This window comes from Trichosurus vulpecula, chromosome 6 (assembly GCF_011100635.1).
Source record: "Trichosurus vulpecula isolate mTriVul1 chromosome 6, mTriVul1.pri, whole genome shotgun sequence".
NCBI lineage: Eukaryota > Metazoa > Chordata > Mammalia > Diprotodontia > Phalangeridae > Trichosurus > Trichosurus vulpecula.
The window spans coordinates 219,345,978-219,364,129 of NC_050578.1; the positions used below are offsets into that span (position 1 = coordinate 219,345,978).

Sequence of the window (18,152 nt, forward strand, 5' to 3'; positions counted from 1 at the left end):
AGCCGGTAGGCTGATAACACTATCCAGCTTTGCCTAGATAGTGATGCCCCTGACTGAATCCCAACTTCTTGTAAACACTTTTCCAAGTCCCTAGGATCTCCTCTCTGTAGCCTTAGTTCCCAGTTTTCACAGGGTCCAGCTTTTTTAGCCAATTCTTTTGCTAGGGAGGAATAAAATGGATCCTCCCATCCTGGGATATTCATCTCTTCCTCTGAAATTGTTCTGCTTCTAAATAGAGATCTTATACCTAGTGATCCCATCCTCATCGCCAAATGTATTAGGAGGGCAGAGTTTATAATCTCAAAGAGGATCATAAACATGTCTGAAAGGTTCGGAACCGCCGGATATAAGAAACTCTCAAAGTAGAAGGCAGAAGAATCAAAACATATATTTAGGCTCCACAGTAACCAACCCATGAACCAGCAACCCCATTTTGATCTATTGATCAAAAGCTTCCAGGCCCAATAAGTACGCCTTGAAAGAGTAACCAGGAGGCTACAGAGAAGCATGATTGCGTAAAGCAAAATCATGCTTTCCCCTCTATGGTAAAAAGATTACCTACTGGCCTGAAGTCCTTGTTCAGCTTCCTCCCGTAGGTCAGCTCTGCCACTGGCAGCTCCTGCTTCAGCTGTAGCTGTAGCCGTAGCCGTAGCCGTAGCTGTAGCTGTGGCCGTAGCTATAGCAGCCTCTGGCTCCAACGGGAGCTGCTTTTAACCATCTGGCTTCTGCGGGGGTGTAAGGTACGCCAGGGAAAGCACAGGTTCTTTCAATCTGCTTAAGCAAGGTGAAGGGGTTGACCAGGAAAGCACAGGTTCTTTCCATCAGCTTAAGCAAGGTGAAGGGGTTGACCAGGAAAGCACAGGTTCTTTCCATCAGCTTAAGCAAGGGAAGCAAGGTGAAGGGGCCGACAAGCTTACTCCAGTCCAACATACAAACAGTATTCAGTTCAGGGGAAAAAGCCAAACTAGTCAAGGGCACTTGTTGACTAAGTGCTAAGGAGCCCAGTTTTGGTTGCCAACATAAATGGCAGTAGTGCAGGACCAACAGTGAGATGGAGGCAAGTGAACATGAAAAAGATATTGAGGCCCTCAAGTCTATTCATCAATGGTCAGATTATAACTAAGTGACAGATGGTGAGTAGATGGGGACAGTACCTGGACATTGATGAGAGGGGGATATTCTATGTCCTTGTCTTGTTATTGCTCTTTTAATAAGCCTTTTCTTTTATTGATAAGCAATAAGCCTTAATGTTTTCAGTGGTCACAGAGGGGTAGGGAATAGGCGCCTTAAAGTGGCATAAGTCATATCTCTGATGATCCTAAGAGGATACCCTGAATGAGAGTTACAAGCCATCATTGCATTATTACTGAAAAACTCCCTAAAATTTGAACCCAGTCAGTGTGATCTGAAATTGTAAGTCATGGGTCACATTCACAATCACAGAGTGATCTCTGAGTTTTCCTTGACCCTTGCCTCTTATATCTAGTTACCAAATCCTGTTGATTTTTTCTCTATAATAACTCCCATATCCATCTCCCCTGACTGTGTTTATTTATTTTTAAATTTAATAATCCATTTACTCTCCCTTTTTATTCTCCCCTCCACTAAACAGATAATCAAATCAAAATCTTTGTAACAAATCTGCATATTCAAGCAAAACAAATCCTTATATGGCCATATCCAGAAAATATATGTCCCACTCTACACCTTGAGTCCATCACGTCTATGTCAGAAGGTGAGTAGCATGTTTCACCATTAGTCATCTAGAACCATGATTGTGGATTGCATTGATCAGAGTTCTTAAGTCTTTCTAAGTTCTTTGTCTTTATAATGTTAGTGCTACTGTATTGTTTTCCCAGTTCTGCTCATTTTACTCATGACTTATACCAGTCTGTCCCCATAAATGATATATGTGAGGTGCAGTCTTCACTATGAAAATAAGGAAGTGGCTGACACCTGAACTTCAGTTTCATATGAACTGATCATAGGAGGGAAGAAAACACACACACACACACACACACACACACACACACACACACACACGAGTTGGGTACGGAATACATTTCACCAAACAGAGAAACAGGAGGGAAAGGTAAGAAGGAGAAAGAAGGAACAAGAATGAGCAAACACCAGGGATTAGTCCTAAGCAAAACAAACTCTAAATGAGGATATACAAAACTATTTATAGCTTTCTTGTGGTGACAAAGAATTAGAAGCTTAAAGGGTACCTATCACTTGGGGAATGGCTGGACAAGTTATGTTAGTACAAGACTATTGTGCTACGAGAAATGCTGAAGGGCATGGTTTCAGGAAAATCTGGGGAGACTTGCATGAACTAGTGCAGAATGAAGTGAGCAGGACCAGGATCATAATTTATACAATGACAACATTATTACAAAGACAAACATCTTTGATAGACCGAAGAATTCTGATCAGCATAATGGCCAACCTTGATTCTAAAGGACTCATGATGAAACAGGCTAGCCACCTTCTGACAGAGAAGGTAAGGACTCGAAGGGAAGATGAACACTTTTTAACATGGCCAGTTTAGAAATCTGTTTTGCTTGACTACATGTTTGTAACAGGGACTTTGTTTTCTTCTTTCTTAATTGGGGGAAGGGAAGGAGAAGGCTGATTTTTAAAAAATCAAATTTAATTTTTATTAAAAACCTCCCCAGTGGAGAAATCCATTTACCTATGAAGATTAGTGCCTTCTCTGCAACTTAGATTCTTAAAGAATTTCCTAGAGCACTGAGAGGTTAAGTGAGGTGTTCTTTTACACAGACAGTATATGTCAGAGATGGAACTTGAACCCAGGTATTCCTTGCTTTGAGAATGCCTTGCTATCCACTATGCCAGAGATTCCTAACATGCAGTCTATGGATTTAGGGGTTTTTTACATTTTAATAATTGTATTTCCATATAATTAGTTTCTTTTGTAATTCTATTGTGCCCCCCCCAAGAAAGGGTCCATAGACTTCCCTAGACTAACAAAGAGGTTCATGATACCAAAAAAAAATGGTGAAAAAGCTCTGCTCTATGTAACGCTGCATCTCTTATTGTTAATTTTATCATCTGAAACTACCTAGCATTGATTGGCATAGCATAGTGAGAAACTAATTCAATTTTTCCTGATCAGTGAATTGTAGGCTTGCTCTCAATTCCAGACACAGAATGTTAATACTCTGGAGCCTTTAACTTGCTAATGAATCCTTGTTTGAAACCTGGTAAGGCAGCCCAGCACCAGTAGCCTCACCAGTGAAATTTGCCACCCCCATTTGAAAACATTTCTCTAGCTTTTCATCAAGGACATCTACTATAAGCAAGCTGTCTGATTTGAAGGCTCCTGAATGCAATATTTATACACTTTTGAGATAACAGAACCAAAACCAAATACGTTGGAAATTTGAAGTCAAAATAATACAAACCCATAAGGTAAATCTTTATTGGAATTATGCACATGCATACATGAAGTACAGTGCAAGGATCCTCCACCTCTGAGGAAACAGACAAACATGATCAGCCCTTCATGAGCATGCACACTTAGAAACCCTCCAAGGAAAGAGAAATGAGGAAATGCTCTCGATTCTCAATGAACCATCCCCAGGTCTTACGTTTTCCACAGACCTGCCCTGGCCATCTCTTCATAGGGTGTGGTAGGCAGTCTCTTCCAGGAGCATTTTTTGTCAGTTAGTTAATTCAATCCCTTAAAGAAAAAAAAATGAAAGAACAAATGAAGAAATATTCAGAGAGGTCACATCACAAGTGAAGAGAGTACTGGACTTGGAATCAGGAAAATCTGGGTTCAGATCCCATCTATAATACTTAATGATTGTGTGAAGTTGAGCACCTAACAACTCTGAGTCTATTTAATGAGGTCTCTTCCACTCCTAAAATCTATTAACCCCTCACCCATTCAATAAACATTGATTAAGCCCTTATAGTGTGAAGAACAGTGTAGGAAAGACACAAAGTGGAGGTCAAGTGGAGATTAATCTCTGACTTAATGGAAGTTACCACCCTAGTACCAACCATCCTAGTTGGGCATCATACAAAGATGACTATAATTCCTGCTTTCATATAATTGAGAATATATGAGTAATATATTAATATATTACATATACATATGATATATGAAGATATACATATATACATGTACTATATACATATATGACATATGAATAAATGAGAATATATGAATAAATGAGAAATTAGTAAAATGGATGACCACGTGAGGTACCAAGTGGAAAGTCATTACCAACAGGGGATGGTCAGTGAAGGCTTCCTAATTTTTAAAGGAGTTCAACAGGTGAAGGGAGGCATCTCTTCTTCCTGGCAACCTTTAAATTCCAACTTAAATCCTTATATCACTTATAGAGTAACCCTTTTTTTCTGCTTATGTGTGAAAATTCAAAAGTATATCAGAGAAGTCAAGACAAATTGATTCAGAAAATCAGTGAGGACATCATTAATGAAATGCTTAAATGTTTCCAGGGCATTGGCCAACTTAGAAAGCTGAAAGTAGTATCCATAGTGTCCAGATCTAGTGTGAAAGGTTATCTTGCATTCATCTCTAACCCTAATTCTCTCAAGATAATAATTCCCCAGGTAATCCATTTTATAAATATGATCCCCTCAATTTGGCAAAATCACTGGTTGTCTCACATCTCTCATTCCTCATACCTGGTTCGCACCACCTTTCTTAGAGACAAAGAACAAGATTGTCCTTTCCTGGGATGGAGGTGATAAGAAAAATGCCTTCTTCACACTTTCTTGGAGGAATATACAGTTTTCACTGGTCTTGATAATTTGGTGTGTAACTCCACTTATGGGGCAGGAAAGTCCCACAGGTGAGATCTATCCCTAATCCCAGTGCAGTAGAGCTTTTAAACATCATGTAAATCCTGATCCCTTAATGATATTTGGGATCCTTGGTCCTTCCTTGTTTTTATTAGTCATGAGAAACTCAAACAGTAAATTTAAATCAAATTGAGAGGGACCCTGCTTGAGAAATTACATTAACCCATGCCCCATTCAGTATGGAGACAGTTGTCCTGACAAGTCAAACACCACTTTGTCCAAACTGTCACATTGAGTGCTCCCAATACATCCTTCTATATTCCCCACTGCCCTCTTAGCATTGCCTGACAAGGGAGGGAAATTGTTTTATACCACTCCCAAAAGGTCCTACCTGCCAGTCACCAGATGTTCAGGTCTTTTGATGGAAAGGCACTTTCCATTTGCCTACCGCTTTCCTAGAAATATGAATCCTTGATGTCCCAAAGCTGTCAAAAACCTTCCATTTTCTAGTTTTCCCATCCCCAGTGCTTTAAAGCATCTCCACTCTGAGGGTGAGCATAAAAGGGAATTTCTTCTGCCCTTCCAAGTTTCTCTCCCCAAGCCCTGAACTGGGAATTCTTACCTTTGCTGGGTTCTATTCCCTGTCATATTTGTTCTAATTTCTAATCTCTTTATCAAAACTACATTTTCCATCTATTTCTCTAATCTGTTACTGAGTTCTATTGTCATATCAATTAGCCTTGCTAAATGCTCTGGTTTCATATGCTCTACTAATCAATCCTTGAGATCTTCACTTGAACAGCTCCTAAATCATAATCAGCACTGGGTACTCCCAGACAAAAACAGCTTGTAGCTGACGAGTGAAAACATGTGTCTATATTTTCAATTAATGGCCTTTAAACCTATCTCATCTATCTTCCTCTGGGTGTACCCAAAGATTATTAGAAACTCAGACTGGTCATTTCATAACAAGAAACTTCCCTTTATCTATTACCATCAAAGCCCAGTCTCAATCATGGACATTCTTTCCAAACACACACATGCACAGAGAGAGAGAGTGAGAGAGAGAGAGAGAGAGAGAGAGAGAGAGAGAGAGAGATGGGAGTGGGGCTATTTCTATTAGATTAGTAGAAAACCTGAATGGTCGCATCTTAAAGACCAATTCATACTAGCCATAAAAAGCCAGCTTTTTCATCCATCTCTGAGTTTTTTTTTACTTTTGCACTTTCCTGTGCATCAAGCTATGAATTTCACAAAAATGAGCCAGTGTTAAATTATACACCAGTACTGAAGGCAAAAAAAACCTAGCTTACACAACTCTTCCCAAGCACAGGAGCATTCTGAGCCTCCAAAACTCACCACTGTTGTGTGACCCTAGCTGCTCTCCTCAACCAATCTATGTATTGCTAATAAAAGTAAGGAATGAAAGGGCCCTACAAGTGTATATTTTACCTGAAACTAGATGTTTTATGTGCCTGAGAGCCAATATATAAAATGTTGATCAAATTAACAGGCTGTTTAGGCAGGCTTTCAATCTGCTGTTTAGGGGCTAGCTAGGGGTTGAAATTAGTACTTTCTTCTTTGGTTGAGCATCTGGATGTTGCCAATCTAAGGAATGGGAATGCTGTCCTCTTCATACATACCAGTATCACCAAGATGCTGTTTGATCCAGTCAACGAAGACAGTGACACTGGTGTAGACACCTGGGTAGTTAATTTTTCCACAGCCAAAGCCCCAGCTGGTTATCCCAAAAAGGGCATAAAGACCTGAATCTTCAAGGGAGCAGACTAAGGGACCACCTGAGTCACCCTAGGTATATGAAAGAAAAACATGCTTAAATACCAAGGATGGGTAGGGTAACTTACGGAATTAGAATGCCATGGGTCATCTTATTCTTTTACATCTTACTGGGTCTAAAGGCACACATTGAGAGAGGCCCTTGCAGTCATAGCTTAATTCCTTATTTCTTCAGAATTCCTGGAAAAAAAGTGCAGGAAGACCATTTCCTTTCTTCCCACTCTGCCCCCCACTCTACACTCTGAAATGGAAATTTTCTAAGAGTTCTATGTGCCCTGGAGGAAAAATTCTTTGGAAGGAGCTCAGCTATCCCAAATTAATAAACAGACAGATTGGGTGTGTGGCTTGGGAACTGAATATAACATGAGCTTACTGAGCAAGAATCCTTGTCTCCTTTTGAAGGAAACCCAGCACAGAACATCCTCTGAGATACCCCCACAGAGAGATTTCGATAATATTCCTGACATACATCAGAATCAAGAATGGGAACTTCAAGTTGCTGCAGTTTGTTGGATTTTTCTCCATCTGAAGGAGGCAAAACACATTTTTGGTTAAAGACCCAAAATGCTACCCCTACCACCTTGGCCTTTAAAACTTGGCCCTGATGTAATCCCCACAATGGCCTAGACTGAGTTGATTTTGATCCCTTTTATCCCCTTGGCCTTTACACAACAGCCCCAATCTCCTCCCCAGGGACTAAAATTTACCTTCTCCCACCACAATCTTTGCTCCTTACTATCTCTCAGCCCTTTTTCCAGTCTGCTCTTGCAAGGTTCTTCTGCCTAGTCAACATAAGTTCTCCCCCCTTGCCCTGTTCAGCACTCATAAAGACTAATATCTCTCCCAGCTCCATATGTTAGTGCTTCTAACTCTCCACTTTACCAGACTCTGAGTGCTCCATTCAACATTCTGAGAAGGGACATTCAAAAATGTGTTAAGGGCCAGAAGAAATTGGGGATTTCATACCATAAGGTTGGAGCACAACTCCATGCATAGTTATTTCAGGAAAATTCAAGTCGGCTCTGGGTTTTAAGGGTAACATTTTAAAGAAAAAGTGATTGTCCTTGCCTACAAATTACATCTCTTGGGGACAAAACACTGAACTAAACATAAACAATGTGGTCTGGCTTGGTGTAGCCACTCTCACATTGTTATATACCAGGCAGAAGGCAAATGTGTGGCTGTATGTGGTTCACAGTAGCATGGGCAGAAAAGGACAGCATGGACACATTTCATAGACTGGTGAAAGTGGGTGGGCAATAGCTCATTAACTTATGAAGCTGATCTACGTGTGGTCAAAAGCAGAAGAAAAGGTTGCATAGAGACCTGGATTATCAATCCCCCATCCTGTGACCACACACATGCTGGAAGATGGTATCTCTTGACCTTTCTCAGGAAGACACACTGGACGAACATAGTGATTAAACTGAAATGGTTCAGCCACTTGCAGCAAAGCAATGTCATAGTCCATTGTGGTTCTGTCAAAGGCTGGATGAATCAAAATGTGCTTTATTGATCTTTTCTAGGAAGAGGAAAGGAGCAAAATGAGAAATCCTCCAAAGCACTGGGCCCAACGACAAGCTTTGCTGACTCGGTACCTAACTGAAGCTCACATATACAAATGTTAAACCAGCATAGTCATCATCACTAGTGCAAACCTCCGGCTGATAGAATTGAGTGTGGGTTTGATTTTTTTTGTCTTCATCGTCTTTTTTTTTGGTTCTTAACTTTGATTCTATCAGTGTGTAGAACTGTTGAGAATCCCCTAACCGTATAAAGTAACAGTTCATCATAATAAACATAAAGTTGGAAAGAAACTTAAGATCATTTAGTCCAAGCCCACATTTTACAGGAGAAAAAACTGAGGCACAGAAGTTAACCAATTTGTACAAGGTCACACAGGTGGTGAGTTTGTGGCAGAGCCAGGATTCAAACACAGGTGCTCCAACAACAGATCAAGTACTCTGTCCACTCTATTGGTATAGGAAACTCCCACTTAAGAAAATGTTATTTCCATGTCATTGGGAATGGATAGTGTAGCAATTAAATGACTTCACATGGTCACATAGCTATAATGTGTCGAGGCCAGTATCTGATTCCAAGGTCAACATTCTAAGCACTACATTATATTGTCTCTCATCATTGTCCCTATCATCGCAAATAGGCTAGGGACTGGCATTTTTATTTCATGGCTGTAGGAAACTCCCACACAAGGAAATGCCCTCTACCAATGAAAATTGATACCTTCTCTGCAAGTGACTTGCCCAGAACCCAACAGTCAGAATGTGTCAGAGGCAGAATTTGAACCAGTCTTCCTGGCTCCAACTGTAGCTCTCTATCCACCATGGCATACTACCTGTCACATCATCACTAACATGAGAATTAAATGACTAAAAACTCTTGCATGAAATTAATACCACCTCTTAGAGTTCAAAAAAATGTAGAATAGAACAAAATGACAACTGGGTCTAAAATATGGCCACTTCTGTCTTTTGCCACATGGCAGCATTAAATTCATCAAAGCTGGATGAGACCCAGGTGGTATTAGCCTATGGAGTATTTGAGAAACATTCCTTTTCGGGGCTAAGATTTTAGGAACAGAGACACAGGGATCAGACCACTGTGAAGTTGAGTTTCTGGGAGCTGGGAGCCAAGGTATTCTGGAGCCAGTATGCATATCCTATTTATCCATGTAAATTTGAACAATAAAAACACCAAAAACTCCTACAGCACTTCCAAATCCCTCAGTGGCAACCTGCTCTGAGTCAGACTGCCTACAATACATCCTACAATACATCCTGCTCTAATGGAAAATGAGGTTTCCTAGAATACACTGAATTTCTGTGTTGGCTCTTTTCCAGTTCAAAGATCAAGGGCAATCTCCTTTACCATTCTGAGCAATGCAATAACCAGTCATGACAATTGAAGTTCCCCGTCACTTTTATATCATGCCCGTGATCCAGGCTTGTGATCTGTTTCCCATGCTCTTTTTTCTTTTATTTTTCCCAATTACATGTAAAAACAATTTTAATATTCATCTTTTATATTTTTGCATTCCAAATTCTTTCCCTCCCTCCCTCCTTCATCTTCCCCCTCATTGAAAAGGCAAGCATTTGATACAGGTTATACAAGTGCAGTCATAAAAAACATATTTCCATATTAGTCATGTAAGGTTGTCAAACATATACTTTGATCTGCATTCAGACTCCATCAGTTCTTTCTCTGGAGGTGCGTAGCATTTTTCATCATAAGTCCTTCAGAATTGCCTTAGGTCATTCTGTTGCTGAGAATAGTTAAGTCATTCACAGTTGGGCATCACACAATATTGCTGTTTACTGGGTACCATGTTCTCCTAGTTCTGCTCATTTCACTTTGTTCATGTTCATGTGAGTGTTTCCAGGTTTTTCTGAGAGCATTCTGCTTGTCATTTCTTATAATAAAACATCATAGTCATATACCACAACTTGTTCAGCCATTCCCCAATTGATGGCCATCCCCTCATTTTCCAATTCTTTTCCACCACAAAAAGAGCTACTTTAAATATTTTTATACATTGAGGTCCTTTTCCTCTTTGTTTTTGATCTCTTTGGGATAGAGACGTAGTAGTTTCATTGCTGGGTCAAAGGGTATGTATGGTTAGTTTTATAGCTCTTTAGGCACAGTTCCAAATTACTCTCCAGAATGGTTGAATTAGTTTACAACTCTACCAACACTGCATTAGGGTCCCAATTTTCTCACAACCCCTCCAACATTTCCTTTTCTATCATATTGGTCAATCTGATAGGTATGGGGTGCTACCTCAGAGTTGTTTTAATTTGCATTTCTCTAATCAATAATGACTTAGAGCATTTTTTCATATGATTATGAATACCTTTGATTACTTCATCTGAAAATTGCCTTTCACCTTTTGTCAATTGGGGAATGATTTGTGTTCTTATAAATTTGACTTGGTTCTCTATGTATTTGAGAAATGAGGACTTTATCAGAGAAACTTGCATATTTATGATTATTAACTGTGTGTTTATCGCCACCTTATTCCCCCCCCCCCGTTTATCCTTCTCTTCCTCACCTTTCACCCTGTCCGTCCTCAAAAGTGTTTTGCTTCTGACTACTACCTTCTCCAATTTACCTTCTTTTCTATCAGTTCCCCCTGCTCTTATTCCTTCCCCCTCCTATCTTGCTGTAGAGTAGGATAGATTTATATATCCAAATAAGTGTATATGTTATTCCATCTTTGAGCCCATTCCATTGACAGTAAGATTTAAGCACTCCTTCCCTCCCTCCCCCATTGTCCCCTCCACTGTAAAAGCTCTTTCTTGCCTCTTTTTTGTGAGATAATTTACCCCATTCTACCTCTCCCTTTCCCCCTCTCCTAGTGCATTCCTCTCTCACCCTTAACTTTGTTTTTTAAGATATCACATTATATTCAATTTACACCTGTGCCATCTATCTATCTATCTATCTATCTATATTTTTTTCCTAACTGCCCTAATAATGATAAAGGTTTTAGGAGTTACAAATATCATCTTCCCATGTTAAGAATGTAAACAGATTAAGCTTATTGAATCCCTTAGGATTTCTCTTTCTTGTTCACCTTCTTATGCTTCTCTTGAGTCTTGTATTTGAAAGTCAAATTTTCTATTCAGCTCTGGTCTTTTCATTAGGAATACTTGAAAGTCCTTTATTTCACTGAATATTCATTTTTCCCCTGAAGGATTACATTCAGTTTTGCTGGGTAGGCGATTTTTTTTGTTGTAATCATATCTCCTTTGCCTGCTGGAATATCATATTCCAAGCCCCCTGATCCTTTAATGTACAAGCTGCTAAATCTTGTGTTATCCTGACTGTGCCTCCATGATATTTGAATTGTTTCTTTCTGGCTTCTTGAAATATTTTCTCCTTGACCTGGGAGCTCTGGGATTTAGTTATAATATTCCTGTGAGTCTTCATTTTGGGATCTCTTTCAAAAGATTATCAGTGGATTCTTTCAATTTCTATTTTTCTCTCTGGTTCTAGAATATCAGGGCAGTTTTCCTTGCCAATTTCTTGAAAGATGATGTCTAGGCTCTTTTTTTGATCGTAGCTTTCAGGTAGTACAATAATTTTTAAATTATCTCTCTTTAGTTTTAATCAGGCCAGATGTTTTTCCACTTAGATATTTCACATTTTCTTTTATATTTTCATGGTTCTGATTTTGTTTTATTGTTTTTTAATGTCTCATGGAGTTATTAGCTTTTACCTGCCCAATTCTAATTTTTAAGCAGTTATTTTCTTTAGTTAGCTTTTTTACCTCCTTTTCCATTTGGCCAATTCTAATTTTTAAGCAGTTATTTTCTTTAGTTAGCTTTTTTACCTCCTTTTCCATTTGGCCAATTCTGCTTTTTAAGGACTTCTTTCCTTCAGTGGATTTTTGTGCCCTTTTTTACCATTTCATTTATTCTGGGTTTTTTTAAGATATTATTTTCTTTAGCTGTTGACTCTTTTCATTATTTTCTTTCTACATTCTCATTTTTCCCCAATTTTTCTTCCACCTCTCTTATTTTATTTTTTAAACCTTTATTTTAGCAATTCAAGTAATTCTTTTTAGGCCTGATACCAATTCACATTTTTCTTTGGGGGGGGGGGGGGCTCTTTGGATGTAACAGTTTTTACTTCATTATCTTTTTCTGAATTGGTGCTTTGATTTTTCCTGTAACCATAGTAACTTTCTATGATCAGGTTCTTTTGTTGTTGTTGTTGTTATTTGCTCACTTTTCCAGCCAATTCATTAACTTTTAACTGTATTTTAAATTTGGGTTCTGCTTCCAGGGTAGAGGGGGCACTGTCCCAAGTTTCAGGTTTTTGTGGAGCTCTTTGGATGTCTGTAAGTTTCCAGTTTTTCCAAGGTGGAATAATCTAAGGAGAGGTGTGTTTACTCCTCTCCTGTCCTGTGCTCTGGTCTGTGAGTGATCACAAGCACACTTTTCCACCCTGGAAATATAACCAGAGGCCCCATTCCCTTGCATCCAAAAGCTCTGGTGTGCTAATGCTCATCCTCACCTCAGAACTGTGACCCAGGGCTATGACCACATCCACTTATGGGCAATATAATAGAGAAAGGACCCCTGTAATCTCCTTCTGTGCCCAGTCTGGCAATGACTATGTTTGAGAGACTTCGGGGAAATAAGCTCATTGATTCTTTGTTGGTGGATCTGTGAATTAGTACAGCTGTTCTGGAAAGCAATTTTTAACAATGTCCAGAAAAGCCACTATATTGTTATACCCTTTGACACAGCAACACTACTATTAAGTCTAAATTCCAGAGAGAATGGAGAAAGAACATTATGTTTTATGGTGGCAAAGAGCTAGAAATTAAGGGGGTTCCCGTCAATTATAGAATGGCTGAACAAATTATGGTATTTGAAAGTAACGATGCTATTATTGTGCTATGAGAAACAAAGAAAGAAATGATTGCAGAGAAGCCTAGAAAGACTTGTATGAACTGATGCAGAGTGAAACAAGAAGAATGAGAACAATTTATACTCAAATAGAATTGCAAAAATGAATTATTTTCAAAGACTTAAGATTTTGCCCTACCTGTTGGTTGTTTCGTTCAGTCAGATCATGAACTCCAGCAATTACCATCCACACAGGTGCATGCTGCTTCCTAGACAAAAGGAAGGAAGAATTCTAAGAAGATTTTCACTTATAGCCCCTCTATCTGCTGAAACACAATACAATGTCAGAAATAAAAGTCACATGATTCCCTCTGAGTCCCATCAGACAATGGCTACGATCATGCATAATCTAGCCCAGAGGAGTGCCCTATACAGAGCCAGAACTTGAATTTTTATAATACTTTAAGGTCTGTGAAGTACTTAGCTCATAATAACTCTGTTAGATAACTGATGAGAATAACATTATCCCCGTTTTACATATAAGGAAACTGAAGTTCAGGGTGGTTAAGTGATTTCTGCAAGCTCCCACAGCTACAAAATGTCATATTTAAACTGGAACACAGATATCTCTTACCACCAAGCTCAATACTCATTCTACTATAGGATAGATGCTCAGTGAATGTTTCTTGAATGAATAAATCTCAAATCAAAAAGAAAGGAGAAACTGAAAAAGAAACAACCCTTCAGGACTTTCCTACTTGTAATATGATAGATGGCTGGTATTTTATATCTTTTGTTTCCAGAGAATTTTTTTATTCATTATTCATTCCAACAATAGGTTGATAATATCCCTTTTACTTTATAAGTGAAGGAATAACTGCAGTATGAATGTTGTTCTCTGTGTGTATATACGTATATGTATCGTATTTGTATTTTTTGGTTTCTTTTGTATCCTCAACACTTAACACAGTGTCTGGCACATAAAAGATACTTAATAAATGCTTGCTGAGTGAATATAGAAGTAGATTGATGGATGACAATCACAAATGGATGATCATCCACTATCTTCCAATGTTATTTTTTTAAAACATTAATTCAGTAAAACAAAAAATACTGTTATGATTATCCTGCAACAGTGTTTGTCTTGAGAATATGTTAAGATCCTGTCCATTACAAATGCAACCATAGACATAATCTCATTTTAATGATCCACTAAGTATTCAAATCAAAAAGAACATCAAAAAGGGAAAAAGATACCCACCCAAGATCTCCTCTAGTGTTTTGGGGAAAGGTACTGTATAGCACACGAATAAAAATGCATTTCCTAGATGGTGAGGTTCTCCAAGTGGGTTCATACTGACTGTATCAAGGGTTAAAACACTACATAGTTTCTTCAATGAGAAAAACCACCACCGTGGAAAAAAAGTTTACACTAACTATCCACAAAGAAAAACCAAAGTGGATGAAGAATACATATTGTTTATATTACTGGATATATTTCGATTGCCAGTACATGAGACAATTCCATCAGTACATATATCTCAGACAGGCACTACAGATAAACAATGAGATGAGCCCAGTACAGAATAGGAAGAGGTCAGGCAAGATTCAATTCTAGAAAGTTATTTAGTACTTCCAATAATCCCAAGGTGTTCATTACTTTTAAAAAATCTTTAGTACCAATATTCTCTCAGTGGTGTGATATAGCTACAAATCACAGAATATAATGATCTCAGAATATTGGATTTGCAGGTACCTGCCTCAGAAAACAATAGAAAGTCAAATGGGAGTTGTAAATAGGTTGCTTCTTATAACTGGTGGTGATGATTTGGGTATGAGAGGCATAAAAGGCATTATATACATTATTTCACTTGATCCTCATGACATTGCTTTAAGTTAGGTAGAGAAAAATCTTTCTGTCTTCAATTTAAAGGTGAGGAAAATGAGTCTCAGAAGTGTTTGGGACTGGTGCAAGGTCACATACATGGTAAAGCTGGTGTTTAAACACAGATCTTCTGACTTAAAGTTTAGTGCTCTGTCCACTATACCAAGTAGTCACTAAACATAAGTTGACAGGCTCAAATAATAATTTTCCTGATATTGTGACCAATTTAACGAGTTAAGCAGAATGTCAATTATATGAGTAATTTGGCAGATAGAATTTTACAGACTTTAATGCCAGAGCTCAGAGAAACCACACCAGATTCAGGAATTGATCATCATGTAATGATCATGGTTGATGGGGAACATGTAAAGTACTGAATAAGTGCACTGGATGTGAGCAAGGATGCAGATTGTAAAGAGCCAGACAGCCTATTCCTGTACCTGAACCTCTCCTTCCCTGACAATGTAAAAGATGCATTGTATATAAGTCATGCATTCATGTCACTCATAATGCTCCCATAAGAACCCAACACAGTATGTATAAGGCAACATCCCAAGAACTGTTTTCACCACTGAGTCAAAGTCCCCTTCCTAAGATGGTGACTTGATAAATGGTGGCAAAAAAGACAGAAAAAAAATGAATATCAAAATGGCACTCTAGGATAGGAGATTTGGAATTCAGCAGTGGAAGATGTTTCCATCTTCCCAGAGGTTTTGCTGGTGGGGGCTGTAGTACTAATAGGTAGTGCCATAGAGGAGATATGAGGTACTAATTTTTGATCAGCAGGTACAACTTTAGGAGTTAGTTGGTGGGGGCAGCTAGGTGGCACAGTGGTTAGCACACGAGCCCTGAAGGCAGGAGTCCAAACCCAGCCTCAGACACTTACTAGTTGTGTGACCCTGGGCAAATCACTTAACCCTGGTTGCCTAGTTGGAACAGGACTTCCAAGTTCCAGTAAGGGCATCAAAAGGGGCATATACCAGTAATAATCTCTAAGTCCTAAATTTGTCTCCAACCTACTTCTCCATCCATCTGTCAGTTCTTCATTTAGAACTCTATTGTGTCTAAAATCTCTTTGATAACCTCCATGTATTATTCTTTAATTCCTTCAGGTTGAAGAGTTGTATCTTCCCAGTGGCAACAGCAGCAGATAAAAATAAAGATGAGTTTGTAAACAGAGAAGGAAGCTGTTAGGACTGTTGTGATGAGCTCATAAGAAGGAAAGAAATATGGTGATCCACAAGAAAGAGCCAAAGAAGACCTTCTAAGATGAGGCTGTTGGCACAAGTAGTTGGGAGTGCTGTCATCATTCAGAGGAGTGAAGGATCCCTGGAAGGCTGAGGGCTAAAGATAAATCTAGCATAAATCCACCAGCCTGTCCATTGTACTTACTTATCATTAAAACAATGGGCAGCTGTGACCACCCAGCTCTTCCCAATCACTGTCCCCCCACAGAGATGTTCTGCAGCGATCTGCAGGCTGACCTGCCAGGGCCAAGACCTGGCCACTGCTGGTTGTCCTCCCACAATCCTGTTGAAGAGAAACCTGGGAGGCTTGGAAGCTTCTCCACAAAGGCCACCTAGAAAGAGGGGAATAGGATGATATCAAGATTGCCCATCAACATTAATTACTGAGGGAATGACATATGTGGGGCCCTTTCCCAAAACCCAGAGACAAAAGAGAATAAGGTAGCCTCTGTACTCGAAATTGGAGTAAAATGGAAAAGATAAAAATGATATTCAAGGGGCAGCTAGATAGTGCAGTGGATAGAGCACTTGCCCTGTAGTTAAGAGGACATGAGTTCAAATCTGACTTCAGACATGTACTAGCTGTGTGACCCTGGGCAAGTCATTTAACCCTGATTGCTTCCCAAAAAAAAGGATATTCAAGTAAATACACTATAGTAGTCAATGACCCTAGGCACCACACCTCAAAAGCATCTCTCTTTCCTCGTTTTCGCTGTGTTCAGCCTCTCGTGTCCCAATTCTTCTATGTAAGAGATTCTTAATCTGGGGCAGGGCTTCTTAAACTTTTTCCACTCATGACCCCTTTTCATGTTTTATGACCCCTTTTCACATTTCAACAGTGTTTTTTGGCATTGCTTGGTCTGAGGGTGTACACAGTGCAAAATGCACCTGCTTTGCATTCAGAATCAAGGCTACAGTGAAGTTGTGCAGTATAGCACAGGCAAGCACTGCCAGAAACACCTCGGATTCATTAAGCATTTATTTTTAATTAATGTTGGTTGTTGTGCATTCAGAAACCTTTTACTGTTGCCAAATTTTTCACAACCCCATCTAGACCCACAGTTTAAGAAGCACTGTTCTAGGGTATAAGAACTTAGGGAAAAATATATATATTTTCATTTTCACTAATCTCCAACTAAATTTAACATTTTCTTCAATTATGAATGTTTTTAAAGAAGTATTCTGGAAAGGAGCCCACAGACTTCACTGGACTGCCAAAGGGGTTCATGACACACATAAAAAAGTAAACCCCTGCCCTGGATTATTCTTTTCACATATTCCTCCTATCTCTTGTCATTCACAATGTTACCACCACAATCCTGACATTTATCACTGCTTGCCTGGACTATAGCTTCCTAACTAATCTCTTCCCTTCTCCTCTCTCCCCCTCCAATCCACTCTAATTGCTAACAGATAAGTCTGAGAACTGCAGAATATATGAGCAAGAAAGGACGTAAGGATCATCTGGATCAGGGATTCTTCACATTTCTGTATCATGAACCACTCTGGCAGTCTGGGGAAGCCTATCAACTCCTTCTCAGACTCATTTTTTCTAAATAAATAAAATAAAATATATATTATTTCAAAGGAAACCAATTATATTGGAATTTTCATCAAAATATTTTCAAGTTCATAGATTCCAGGTTGAGAACCCCTGATCTAGAGCAGCCTGGTTGTTTTACAGAGGAAACTGAAAGACAGGGAGGAGAAATGGTCATTCAGGATCACATAAGGAAGTGGCTGTAACTCACTAGAATGAGATGCCCTGGCTCCCAGGCCAGCACATGCTATATTAACGACACCATAATTCTGGGATCCTAGACTCTCAGAGTTGGCTGGATCCTCAAGAGTTATCTAATCCAAACTTACCTAAACAGGAATTTTCTATAATATCACAAACAAGTGCTCATCTGGTCCCTCCACTTTAAGACTTTCAGTGATGAGGAACTCACTAACTCCCAGGAATTTGGGATAATTTGAAATTCAGATTTATCATTTAACAATGTGAGGTACTCAGAATCCCTAATTCCAACTCAGCTTTATTCC

At 39.1% G+C, this 18,152-nt stretch overlaps 1 protein-coding gene across 1 annotated transcript in view; it reads right to left on the reverse strand.

Moving 5' to 3' along the window:
- Nucleotides 1–6,408: 6,408 nt before the first annotated feature.
- OVCH2 (ovochymase 2) overlaps nt 6,409–18,152 on the reverse strand; it is a 53,199-nt gene continuing 41,455 nt past the window's right edge. The window contains exons 17-19 of the mRNA XM_036765095.1: nt 16,252–16,438; nt 13,174–13,243; nt 6,409–6,609 (exon numbers count right to left, since the gene is read on the reverse strand). Coding sequence (XP_036620990.1) covers nt 6,409–6,609; nt 13,174–13,243; nt 16,252–16,438 — 458 coding nt within the window. The remainder of the gene's footprint in view (nt 6,610–13,173; nt 13,244–16,251; nt 16,439–18,152) is intronic.